The sequence below is a fragment of the Gymnoscopelus microlampas genome (genome assembly GCF_963454915.1).
Source record: "Gymnoscopelus microlampas genome assembly, chromosome: 3".
NCBI lineage: Eukaryota > Metazoa > Chordata > Actinopteri > Myctophiformes > Myctophidae > Gymnoscopelus > Gymnoscopelus microlampas.
In genome coordinates this window covers 50,772,148-50,785,702 of record NC_139940.1, presented here as the reverse complement: position 1 = coordinate 50,785,702, position 13,555 = coordinate 50,772,148, and the positions used below count along the sequence as shown (strand labels likewise).

General features: G+C 43.7%; 1 protein-coding gene across 1 annotated transcript in view; it reads right to left on the bottom strand.

Annotated features, from left to right (window-relative positions):
• The window catches only part of LOC311041900 (integrin alpha-10-like), a gene marked incomplete at its 5' end in the record, with an annotated part of 21,237 nt that extends 11,718 nt beyond the window's left edge, over positions 1–9,519 (bottom strand). Inside the window, 8 exons of the mRNA XM_084052382.1 lie at positions 820–933; positions 1,358–1,500; positions 2,390–2,556; positions 3,235–3,365; positions 4,243–4,449; positions 5,484–5,627; positions 7,389–7,537; positions 9,411–9,519. Coding sequence (XP_083908508.1) covers positions 820–933; positions 1,358–1,500; positions 2,390–2,556; positions 3,235–3,365; positions 4,243–4,449; positions 5,484–5,627; positions 7,389–7,537; positions 9,411–9,519 — 1,164 coding nt within the window. The remainder of the gene's footprint in view (positions 1–819; positions 934–1,357; positions 1,501–2,389; positions 2,557–3,234; positions 3,366–4,242; positions 4,450–5,483; positions 5,628–7,388; positions 7,538–9,410) is intronic.
• Positions 9,520–13,555: the final 4,036 nt, after the last annotated feature.

Sequence of the window (13,555 nt, the reverse complement as noted above, 5' to 3'; positions counted from 1 at the left end):
GAGACAGTGTAGGAGAGACAGACAGTAGGACAGCTGAGAGTGAGACAGTGTAGGAGAGACAGACAGTAAGGCAGCTGAGAGGGAGACAGTGTGGGAGAGACAGACAGCAGGACAGCTGAGAGGGAGAAAGTGTAGGAGAGACAGAGAGTAGGACAGCTGAGAGGGAGACAGTGTAGGAGAGACAGACAGTAGGACAGCTGAGAGTGAGACAGTGTAGGAGAGACAGACAGTAAGGCAGCTGAGAGGGAGACAGTGTGGGAGAGACAGACAGCAGGACAGCTGAGAGGGAGAAAGTGTAGGAGAGACAGAGAGTAGGACAGCTGAGAGGGAGACAGTGTGGGAGAGACAGACAGTAGGACAGCTGAGAGACAGACAGTGTTGGAGAGACAGACTGTAGGACAGGTGAGAGGGAGACAGTGTAGGAGAGACAGACAGTAGGACAGGTGAGAGGGAGACAGTGTAGGAGAGACAGACAGTAGGACAGCTGAGAGGGAGACAGCTTAGGAGAGACAGACAGTAGGACAGCTGAGAGGGAGACAGCGTAGGAGAGACAGACAGTAGGACAGCTGAGAGGGAGACAGTGTGGGAGAGACAGACAGTAAGGCAGCTGAGAGGGAGACAGTGTGGGAGAGACAGACAGTAGGACAGCTGAGAGGGAGACAGTGTGGGAGAGACAGACAGTAGGACAGCTGAGAGGGAGACAGTGTTGGAGAGACAGACAGCAGGACAGCTAAGAGGGAAACTGTGTAGGAGAGACGGCCTTTGGTGGAATTTGAACGTCAACCCAGCAGGGGTCAGTGTGGCTCTATAAACACTCACAGATTTCTTGACCAGGGTTGGCCAGCCCTCATCCAGCACGGGACCACTCTCTTCTGTGTCGTTAATCTTAAAACGCAGAGAGAAGCTGATGGGACGGATGTAGTCTGCTGTGTCCTATGAGAGACAGGGGGACACATGATGTCATGGCATCACGTGAGACATACTTTATCCCATTAAGACCTGAGGCGATTCTTAAAAAAAATCTAAATCCTAACAGTTTTTGGAATATTTTTCAAAAATAGCAGTTTTTCAATATTTTTCAAAAATAGCAGATCTACAAGCTCATGAGCTTGTATATCTGCTATTTTTGAATAGCCAAAGAAATCTAAAGTGATACTGATGCGTTCCAGGTCTTGATGGGTTATACACACACACAGGATTCAATTTCTTGAAAAAACAAATCAAGCATTTTCTTAACCACTTCAGCCTTATAAACTTTGTTGTATGACAATTAACAAAATTAGCAGATCTACAAGCGTTTTGTGATGGTGTGTGTTTGTGTGTATTGTAAAGATTCAGGTAAAGCTGAGATGCTTACGTAAACGTGGAACGGCAGGTTGTAGCAGACCGTTTCTCCGGTTTGAACTCTGACCCCCAGCTGGGTGTGTCTCTGGGAGCTGTCGTCAAACAACGCCCGCGTGGAGAACTTCCTGTCATCCAACATGGCCGCTATCCACAGCTCTAAGCAGAGAGAGACAAGAGTACATGTAACTCTGATGATACAGTATCAGTATTAGTTAGTATTATTGGTATTATGGTATCAGAGATTCATTGCAAATGTAACACAATATCTAACACAGACACATCACCTCTCTTAATGTGACTTAGTAGCATTACGGCATTGTGTGACTTTTGTAACATCCATCTTTATTGTGATGTTATTCTTCTGTGCCTATTGTGCTTCTATGCCCTGTATCTGTAACCTTTACTGCTGTGCTGGTACCTTTATTGCGTGATCAAAATAGGTATCTATCTATCTATCTATTGATTGTCTCAGCAGCAGATTTTAACTGGAAACACATGTGAAGGTGTCGTATGTGTTTCCCAGTCCAAACCTGCTGCTGAGCCAAAACAAACAAAGCTATGGGAAAATGAACCGAAACAGGAAACGGGTATGCCAACCTTCTAGAAACCCAGGACTACAGTTATGCACAGAGATTGGTGTGTTAGATTTAGGGGTGTCAATACTGACTGAATACTGACTGAACTACTGTCTTTGCTTGAACATTGGCACGTCTAAATCTAACACATCTAACCTATTATTAATTTGATTAGCTGCAGCTGTGTTGCTTACTAGCCTGCCATGTTTTTAACTTGCTCTAGTTTTTAACCTGAACTGGAAAGCAGACGACGAAATCAGCCATTCGCTTTTGAGCCGTATAAATACATTGTCGTACAATGCAAAGGAAAAATTGCGGACCTCCACACTCTCAAGTCAAAACGCATTGCATCCCGATGCATGGTGGGGCTGGTAGATTTCTAATTATTTTTGAATTTCTGTGTATAACTTTTGATTTTTTTTGCTTATAACGACATGCACAAAATGTGGTTGATGTGGTTGATGTCATACCAAAGCTAATGCTGTTAGGACTAGGGGAGCGAGAGACGGACATGAAGCAGGCGGTGGCGTTGAGACACGCGGAGTCCCTGACCCCTCGCAGACATGTCTTCTGGATGACGTTGATGGAGTGAGGCTGGAAGGACAGACTGACGTTGATCTGGACGATGCTGCGAGAGCTGCAGGGGACAATGGGGACATGGAGGGAGGATAGACAACGTTCAGTCATTAGATGTCACACTGCACTCCACTTCACAACACCTCTGTGGCATAAGGTTCCTTATTGCCATGAGTTAAAGCTGTATGTAACTTTTGTTGTGTCATTACAGTGTTATTTGGTCCAATCTGTATGTTAATATAATACATTTGGTCTGCCTGCTCTTCTATTGAGACATTTAGATCCTGTGTTGGTTTTACACGACTGATTGACAATTGGGACTGCCTAAAGGTCAAAATTAAATTTCTCCCCAGGAGCAAGCAGGCAGGTGCTAAAAAGCTCAGGTAAGATTTTCAGCAGTTGCGCAGGAGACAGGAAAGTTACAGAGGGTAACATTTTACAGAGTGATGATCCTTTTTACCAGCTCAGTGGCCTTGTAGTTAGTTAGTATCCACTGTGAGACTGCAGGGAGGTCGGGGCTCAATCCCCTGGCCGAGTCATACCAATGACAATAAAAATGGTACCCAGTGCCTCCCTGCTGGATTAGGGCTAAGTCACTGCGACATACTAGCATCATGTCCAGGAGGTGTACTTGTACATCAAGCTGCCTCGCGCGACGGAAACAGGAGATAGGGCTCCTGACCGATGGGTCTCATGGTTTCTCAACTGGCTGCTAGACGGTGGTTCTATCCCCACTCACCTGAGCAGCACAGCGTTGCCCTGAGCCCCCACCGCCACGTCCAACAGCTCGTCTCCATCCAGGTCCAGTCTGGCGCTCACACTGCGACCGAAGTACCGCAGAGACGGGGAGAGAGACGACCCCGCGATGCGCTGCAGAGACACGCACGCACGCACGCACGCACGCACGCACGCACGCACGCACGCACACACGCACACACGCACACACACACACACACACACACACACACACACACACACACACACACACACACACACACACACACACACACAATTAACATGGAGAGTGAGAGGCAGACAGAAAAGGAGAGGGGGGACTGACGGCTCAATTTGAAGACTTTGTATAATAAAACATGACATACATACAGTATGACATACAACCGCCAGACAGACATGACAGACACACCGCAGGCGGTGATCATGCCTTGTTCACCATTAGACTGCTGAAGGCTGGACTTGGACTTTTTGCTCTTCCTCTTGGACCTAACTGGACTAACAACTACTGGACTTTTTTAACAAAACGTTAAACACACACGGCCTGGTGTGTGTTTGGCCTTTTTTTTTTGTCTTTGCCCTGTTTTTTTTTTACCTAGTTTTAATTTGCCCCTTTAGTTTAGCCTAGTTGGGTCCCATGTAACTGTTTGGTTGCCTATGCTGTTTTTATGCCATGCTTTTAAACCCTGTAGCACTCTGAGATTCGCAAGAATGTAAAGTGCTTCATAAATAAAATGCATTATTATTATTAACTGTAGATTATACCATTGAAAGGTACCTTATGTGGACTATGCAGTCACGCACTGACACACACTGACACACCGCACCTGAATCCCATGTACAACGCGCTGATTTGTATTATTATTGCACCTTAACTATGTCCATATCATTTACAGTATATCTCTCTCTCTCTCGTCCCCTTACTCCCCCTGCCCTGAACTTCAGGGCTTGATTCTGTCTTGATTCTGAAGACAAAAACAACACAGACAGACAGACAGACAGACAGACAGCATACCTGCTTGTAGTTGTGATTGATGTGGATACCGTCTCCGTGATACACATAGAGCGCCCCCCTGTGGTCGTCCTCCAGGGGCGCGCCCACCAGCAGGTCAGTGTATCCGTCGTGGTTGAGGTCGGGGACGGGCGCCAGCGCGTAGCCGAACCTCGCATCCTGAGACTTATCCTCCGCGTTCAGAGTACCGTTAGACACAAACACCTCCTCCTAGAGGCAGAACAATAATCGTTTTTTAATTTAAAAGGCTATTATAGTAGCAACACGAAGAACCATCACCTACTAAAGAACCGTTTCATTTAGTGAACGGTTCTTCATGTTCCTCATTATGGTTCTAGAGAATCTTTTCTTGTCAAAGTTCTTTGAGGAACCAGGAATGGTCCTCCTCAAAAGAGCCGTCCTATGGACAGGGTTAGAACCATTAAACTAGCTCTGAAACTATCAATGATCTTCTCTTACTTTTTCAATTCATCAAATAATCGAGAAGTACTTTTATTTTTAGATATATTTTTTATTAATGAATCGACACAAAAAAATCTAATACACATTTCTATCATCTACTAAGTCGATTAAGCCCTATTTTATATGCAGGTGTACGCAAAAATAGCGAACAGAGTGACAATAGTGAAAAGAGCCGACCTACAAGCTCACAACACGTCGCATTGCAATTTGTAGGCAATTTTTGCTATTTATTTATATCGATTATTTTATTGATTATTTATACTTTTTATAATAAATAATCATTGCAAATGGGCCTCAACATCATTGGCAAAGCACTACAATTTGAATAAGAATAAAACATGTTGTGGTATTTCTTTTTAAAAGCTTGAAAAATGTCATCACTGTGATAGCAATAAATATGAACTTAAAGTATACTATGATGGTTCTGCCGGAACACAAGTGAAGTGCTGAAGTGCACTACGAGTTTATCAAAAACGGTTTCAATTTGACTGATCGTTAGAATAAACATTGGTGTGTGGATGTTCTTACGCCGCTCAATGTATAGATATTGTCGCTGTCGGGCGGAAACCTTGTATGTAAAAATACATTATTTTTTGTATTATTACTAAAAACAGTGAAAACAGCAGATCTACAAGTTCAAACTTGTGAACTTGTAGATCGGCTTTTTTCACTCCTTTTGTGACTCTCTTGTACGACGAAGTAGGGCAGTAATCTGCAAGAAAAAATAAATAGCCAAAAATAAAAATAAAAGGGTGAAATATGGAGATAAGACCTGTTCTTACCCCACTCAGTGTGTAGATGTAAACTTTGCCAGCTTCTTTGTTGCCAGAGCCCAGGTACATGGGAGCTGCCACCAGCAGGACGTCAGTGATGCCATCCTGATCTATGTCCAACCCACACAACTCACTGCCATAGTATGACCCTATCTGTACAATACACAGAGAGGGGGGGGCAGACAGAGAGAGAGACAGACAGAGAGAGAAAGAGAGAAAGACAGAGAGAGAGAGAGAGTTTATAGGAGATTAGATAGATTATTGATCCCGCAGGTCGCCAAGAGGCAGCACAGCAGTTACAGATAGAGAGTGAGGAAAGTACTGTCGGATACAGCAATACAAAAGAAGCGCATTCAATAATGAACAATGTTACAATAGCTATGTACGCCTATCCTGGCAAACAGCAACACAAGGTTACAGCGTACACAGTATCCCGCGCAAAACACAACCCCAGTATGTAGGCATAAGGTACAGTACACACAATTACCCCAAATACAGTAGCCTACACCGTAGTACAAAAAACATGGTTGTCCATACCATGACTTGCCCTTGCTTAGGCAACAAAGTGTCGGTGAGAGAAATGGACGGTGACTTTTGACCCAGGACCCTGCCAGGTACAGGTGTCAGAGATCAGCACTGTAAAAGATCTACATTTACATACTGTAATTTCAGTAGTACTTCCACCACCCACAGATCATAAATGAATACAGGTGTCGTTTCACTTCACTGCCCATAGGTGGCAGCCTCGATTTATTTTTTCAATACAGTTCTGTTTTTCACTCATTTTTCCACTGAACAGAATGGAATGAAAATATAACATAGTGGTTGGTTAAGCAGACCGCACTGTAGCGGCAAGGTCACAGGTTTGATTCCCGCATCAGCCAACGTGTCCTTGATGAAAACACAAATCTCTAAATCTCTAGATGATCAAATGTAAATGTAGAATCTAAAACATTTGATCTCCAGTGGGAATGACTACTCCTACTTTTCATTGCACACATCTTCACCCCTCTCAAACCCTATATACTTTGTTGAGGGGTGCCCGAGTGGTCTATACATGGTCCCCTTCTTTTTCCCTCTAAGCCTACACCAAATCTCCTCGCCCCAAAATAGCCGATCTACAAGCTCACAACGCTTCGCAAAGTGACATGTTGTGAGGTTGTAGATTGCCTACTTTCACAAAATGCTCACCTATTTTTGGCAAATGCTCACTGTGGCTTTATTTATCCAGGGGAGGTTCGCTGAGCACAAATGCTTTTTTGTTTTTCTTTTTAGCTACGCCCTGATTCACAATCACACAGATAATCCAAAAACTCAAATCGCCTTTTATGACATGCCCAGAATAGTGTACAACGCTAAGATGTAAAAAAGGACAAATTAGACTACAACTGAATTGCTCCTGCGGGATAAATACAGGTATGTCTGTCTGTCTGTCTGTCTAATCACCTAGCGATTGACTAGTGCAGGGGTCTGCAACCTGCGGCTCTGGAGCCACATGTGGCTCTTTAGCCCTTCCCTTGTGCAACATTATACGGAAATTAACAATGTTTTTTCTTTTTGTTTTTCACATTTAAAATTGTATTTATCGTTGCTGTAATATGAGACATAGATTCTTATGTGCTCCAATACTGTAAAGATGTGTAGAATAAATAATAAGTTTCAACATTTCTGTCAAATAGGTTTGCGGCTCCAGACAGATTTTGTATTCATTTTTTGGTCCAAAATGGCTCTTTTGACTTTAAAGGTTGCAGACCCCTGGACTAGTGGAATAGAAAACTCCACTGAAAATGTTCTGATGTTGTTACATCTTAAATATGAGTGCACCAGAGTGCAATTCTTTTTTTGGTTCCTCAACATTGTAGCATCAATAATAACATAATTAAGGGTTAGGGTTAGGGTTAGGGTATTAGCTACCTGTTCTCCGTTGAGAGCCTGGTGGATGTCGACGTCCCCGTCATTGCTGAGCTCAAACAGGATGACTTTGCCTTTGTGTTTGAACCTGGGAGCTCCGGCCACGTACAGCCTCCTCCAGTCCCCTACAATGACTGACGACACTGTGTAACCTACGCACAAACGCACAAACGCACACACACACACACACACACACACACACACACACACACACACACACACACTACTTTATTTGGATCTGCACAAGAAGCGCATACGTAATAGATCTAGACACTGATCAGAAGAAGGTTACATTATGGTCAAACCAGATACAACACAGAGGAAAAAAGACACATACATCACACACACACACACACACACACACACACACACACACACACACACACACACACACACACACACACACACACACACACACACACACACACACACACACACACACACACACACACACACACACACGGGAAATATTCACTGGCACATTTTTGTATCGTTTATTCGTCACCCCTCCGGTGTGTAAAGGCCGTAACAGCTTTATTATTTCGTATGGCTAAAACATAATCCCAGTCATTTCTGTGACTGTAATTGTTAATCATAGTGTTGTCAAGTGGACGATGTAATTTGAGTGTATAGTGTTGTCTACTACTGCTGGCAGTAGAAACGGAGTGTGGGAAGATCGGCCTCAAGCTCAATGCCAAGAAAACTAAAGTATTGACAATTAACACAGAGGACAAAACCATTGCCACTGCACTCGAGGTAGTCGAGGGCTTCAAATATCTTGGTGCCTGGACTGCTTCGACAGAACAGGAATTCTTACATGGGAGATGACCTTAACCCATTTTGGGCGGGAACCCCTATTTGTAACTGTACCTTTCAGGACGGGAACCCCTTTTGGGGTTCCTGTATGTACAGTATATAGCAGCAAACATTTTTTGTAATTTCTTTATACATCTTTGAGGTTTTTCAGAAAAAAAAGGTCAGGATTTAGAAGGCGTTTTGAGAATCGGCCTCATGCAGGTCTAAATGGGTGAAGAGATGACCTGTTCATTGATACAGTGGAATCAGTACCCTAACCCTAACCCTGAGGGTCCATGTCTCGGCCTCGTACAGCAGGTGAAGGCCCTGGACGGCGTCTAAGCCACGAATTGCACTTGATGTCACATGGGCGGACCACATCAGAAACGTGGACCTCTACGGAGGCCTCACGCTGATCCAGTGGTGTAAAGTAACTGTAGCCAGTTGCGCAAAGATAACGGCTGTTAGATAGTAGATATGGATACTAGGTTCGGTGGTGAGCTCAATGTGTGTAAAACCCAAGGAATTTAGAAACAGACACAAAGGTTCAACTTAAAGATTGTATTAGAACAAAATAATAGTTCAGAACAAACAGTTCATTTCATTTATAAAGAAAAAAAAAATGGGGGCCCTTTAAAGTTTTACGTGTCAGTGGATCTTTCAGGGGGGAATTCAAGGGGAATGGAGCCTGTCCTTTTGCCCCTACCACACAGAGTGGAGGTAGGGAGTTAGGCCCCAGAGGCCGGGTCCGGTTGGGTCAGTGTGGGAGGCTCGCCATCAACATCGGATCGAATCCAGCCGAATCACAAAAACCTGACCTAAAAGGCCAGGTGAAATAAAGTAATCAGTCATCTAGTTGTACAACAATGTCAAGTTCCAACAAATTATTATTTTATGACTTTTCATTAAATAAAAAATTGTGTCATTATTCATGATTCATTAAATAATACATTCTCATAGAAAATAAAATACAAAAATGATACTCAAAACATGAAGTCATAAAACACTTCATCATTAACTCAAAATAAAGTCAATTAAACTCAAAATGAATATAAATATAAGACAAGGCAAGTTCAGCCTTGTCGATCTGCCATTTTTGTAGCTGCTAGCTCACTAGCATGTTTATCATGAGAATTCCAAGGCAGATGTAGTTCAAATGGCAGACATTTACCACACATTGTACCATGACCAAACAACCAAACCATTGACACTGAACCAACTTTAACTCACCGTTGAGTATGAAGCATAGGAGTATAAGAGTACACAGCAGCAGCAGACACACCATGCTGCCAGCAAACACTGAGGAGGGAGTGGAGGGAGTGGCAGGAAATGACACCATGGTAGCCAGACATTTATACTTTTCCTGCTGATTGAATGATTGCCTGGTTACCATGGTTACCTGTCACCTGGTCACCTTGGTTAGTTACCTGGGTTACACTCCCCCCCCCCTGTTCTCATGTACGTCCCGTGACATGTAACTGGTTTGGTGTCAACTGGTTTTGATCGATTGGTTACTTTGGCATGGTACAATGAGGGACACCTGGGCCTGCCAGGGCATACGTAAATGCAGTAGTTAAACCATGAAACAATGATTGAACTGCATCTAATACTGGTTGCCCAGGTTTTGAATACCCAAATCGGTCTGGTGGTCTCCGGGTCCTAGTTGAACGCCTTACTGGAGCAGGGTCGTCACTATTTTCTGAGCCGGAGGAATCCGAGGTAAGTGGTAAATTGGGGGAATCGGTTACATCCATGGGTTCATCAGCCGGTTCAGAACTGGGTTCTGCACTTCCAGGTAAGTTTAAACCTTCAGGGCTGTCAGCGTTATCAGGTAAGTATGAATTTTCAGGGTCGTCAGGTAAGTATGAACTTTCAGGGTCGGTGACATCAGGTAAGTTAGATAGGTTCCGATCCTCTGCTACTACATCAGAGGATGCGTTCTGTGTGGTCTCCATGGGTGTTGGATCCATAGCAGAAGGGTTTGGAATATCAATTACTGTTGTGAATCTAGAAAGTTCAGAGTTGGAAGATCCAGTGTACCAGTGGGATGGAATGATTTCATCATCTGATAGATCGTCCGTATCGATATGATTGTCTGCATTTGGGAGAGGTTTTGGTTTGAGTAGCTGTTTCTTGGGAGGACATTTCTCAGGTGCAGGCAAATAACCACAAGGAAGCAGAAGATCTCGGTGTAGTGTTCGAGAAGGCTTGTCCTTATTCTCAGGTCTGACTGTGTAAACAGGAAGAGTACCAGCTCTTTTAACAACAATGTACACATCAGATTCCCATTTGTCTGCTAATTTGTGTTTTCCTCTCAAGCGTACATTTCTGACCAAAACGCGATCTCCCACAGCTAAGTCAGAAGCTTTGACATGCTTATCGAATCTGGTTTTGTTTCTTTCCATGACTTTTCCAGCATTTCCAGTTGCTATTTTATAGCTTTCCTCCAGGTGAGATTTAAGGTTTTGGACATACTGAGAATGGGATGTATGTTGGTTGTCTGTAACAGGCAGTCCAAAGGCTAAATCAATTGGGAGTCTTGGTTGACGTCCGAACATGAGTTCGTATGGGGTAAATCCAGTGACATCATTCTTAGTGCAGTTGTATGCATGTACTAGTGGTTTGACAAAATCCTTCCAATTAGTTTTCTCCTGATTTGTCAGAGTTCCAAGCATGTTCAACAGTGTACGATTGAAACGTTCCACTGGGTTTCCTCTGGGGTGATATGGTGTAGTCCGTATTTTGTGAATTCCAGTCACCTTGAAGAGTTCCTTTATTGTCCGGGATTCAAAATCTGGTCCTTGATCACTGTGAAGTTTTTCCGGAATACCATAATGGATTAGGAAGTTATCCCATAAACATTTGGCAACTGTTTTGGCTTTTTGATTGGGTGTGGGAATGGCAACGGCATATTTTGTGAAATGGTCTGTCATTACCAGAATGTCCTTGATCCTTCCATCTGGTTCCAATGATAAGAAATCCATGCAAACAAGTTCCAACGGTCTGGTTGTTTTTATATTGACAAGAGGTGCCGCTTTCTCAGGCAAAGATTTCCTTTTCACACACCTTTCACAGGTTTTGATCTTTGCGTAGACATCAGCAGACATTCTTGGCCAATAAAATCTGATTCGGACCAGGTCAAGTGTCCTTTCTATTCCCATGTGGCCCATATGATCATGCAGACTGGTGAGAACTTGGTTTCTCAGTTCTTGTGGTAAGACAAGCTGAAAAGAGCATTGAGAACCAGTTTGTCGCCTTCTTACAAGAATGTTGTTCCGGAACTCCAACCGAGTTAATTCTCTAAGAAGAAGTGGCAAATCTGGAAGTTCGTCCCTCAAGGTAGGTGGTGGTGTGACTCCACTTTCCAGTTGAGTTATGACATGCTGAATGACTTGGTCTGCTCTTTGTTTGGCAGCGATCTCAGTTTCTGTAAGATTAGAAATGACTGAGGATCCGAACTGCTTGTCGTTAACAAAACTGTCTGGTAGGGCTTTAATGGACATGGACAGTGATTGGACAAGGGTCAAGTTATGAGGATGGGTATTGGAACTGTAGATGAGCTGTCTGTCACAGATGGCTTGAACGGTGGGTTGATCAAGGGGAATGAATTCAGAATCAGGTAGATGATGGTCCCAGAATTTCCATATTCGTTCCCTTTCCTTTTGAGACTTGAAATCATCCAACAGATCACCATGTGGTCTGCGAGAAAGCCCATCTGCATCAGCAGCTTGCTTGCCAGCTCGATACAGGATCTTAAAGGAATAGGTGGATAGCGTAGCAAGCCACCTGTAACTAGCTGCATCCAATTTGGCTGTTGTCAAGAGGTAAGTAAGAGGATTATTATCTGTTACAACCGTGAAATCATTGCCATATAGATAGTCACTGAACTTTTCTGTTACTGCCCATTTGAGAGCAAGGAATTCCAGTTTATGTGCTGGATATCGGGATTCACTTCGAGAGAGTCCTCTGCTGGCATAAGCAATGACTCCGTTTTGTCCTTCTTGTTCCTGGTATAGCACAGCTCCCAGACCAATGGAGCTGGCATCAGTATGGAGGAGATATGGTTTCTGCGGGTCAGCAAAAGCTAGAATTGGAGCAGTAGTGAGTTTTTGAATTATGGTATCGTAAGCCTCCTGACAAGCAGATGTCCAACGCCCACCAAATGGCTCTTTGGGATTCAGGTACTGTTCTGGTTTTATTGTCGATTTGAATTTCTTCTGGGATGGTGGATAACCAGATGTAAGGTCATGGAGGGGTTTAACGATAGCAGAGTAGCCCTTTATGAATCTTCTGTAGTACCCGGCGAAACCAAGATAGGATCTTAGATCCTTCAACGTCTTGGGAACTGGCCAGGTAGTGAGTGCTTTAATCTTGTCTGGATCGGTCTCGACACCTTCGTGTGATACCACATGTCCCAAGTATCGAACAGCTGTTTGAAAGAACATGCACTTTTCAACAGACAGTTTCAGGCCATATTCTTTCAATCGATTGAGCACTTTCATTAGCCTTGCTTCACGTTCTTCCAAGGTAGGTGCAAAGATAATCAAGTCATCAATGAAGACAAGGACTTCCTTCAAGTTCATTTCGCCCATGCATTTCTCCATGAGACGTTGAAAAGTGCTCGGGGCATTCGTTACTCCTTGAGGCATGCGATTGAATTCCCAGAATCCTAAGGGACATACAAAGGCAGTTTTGGCTTTATCTGCTTCCTCCATTTCAATTTGGTAATAACCAGATTTCAGGTCGAGTACTGAGAACCATTTAGATCCAGAGAGAGCTGTGAAAGCATCCTCAAGCTTTGGCAGGGCATAAGCATCCTTGATGGTTTGTAAGTTCAATTTCCGATAGTCAAGTACACTTCCATTCTTTTTCCTTACCACCACGATGGGTGATGCAAAGGGAGATTCAGATTCACGGATTACTCCGCTTTCAAATAGTTCCTGCAAGTGTGTACGGACAGCATCGACATCTTGGGGATGGATGGGTCTTGGTCTTTGCTTGAATGTCGTGTCATCTGACAGTTTGATCCGGTGAGTAACTTTATCAGTTCTGCCAAAGTCAAGGTCATGTTTTGCAAAAACTTCTGGGATGCTATTAAGCTTAGCTGTAATGCGATCTTTCCATTCAGGTGAGAGAGGTGAGTCACTGAAGTTGAAGTTCAGTGGCTGTGATAAAGACTGAACTGGATCAGATACACTTTGCTCTTTTGAAATGGTGTTAACTGTACTCATTTTTGCAATAGCAGATCTGGCAGGGATGATGACATCATGATCGGATTCATTGCTCACAATGACAGGCAACTGACATGGCTGAAGGTTGGAACAGTCAACCAGACATGATTGAACTATCAAGCTGCCAGGCAAAGAGAATGAAGA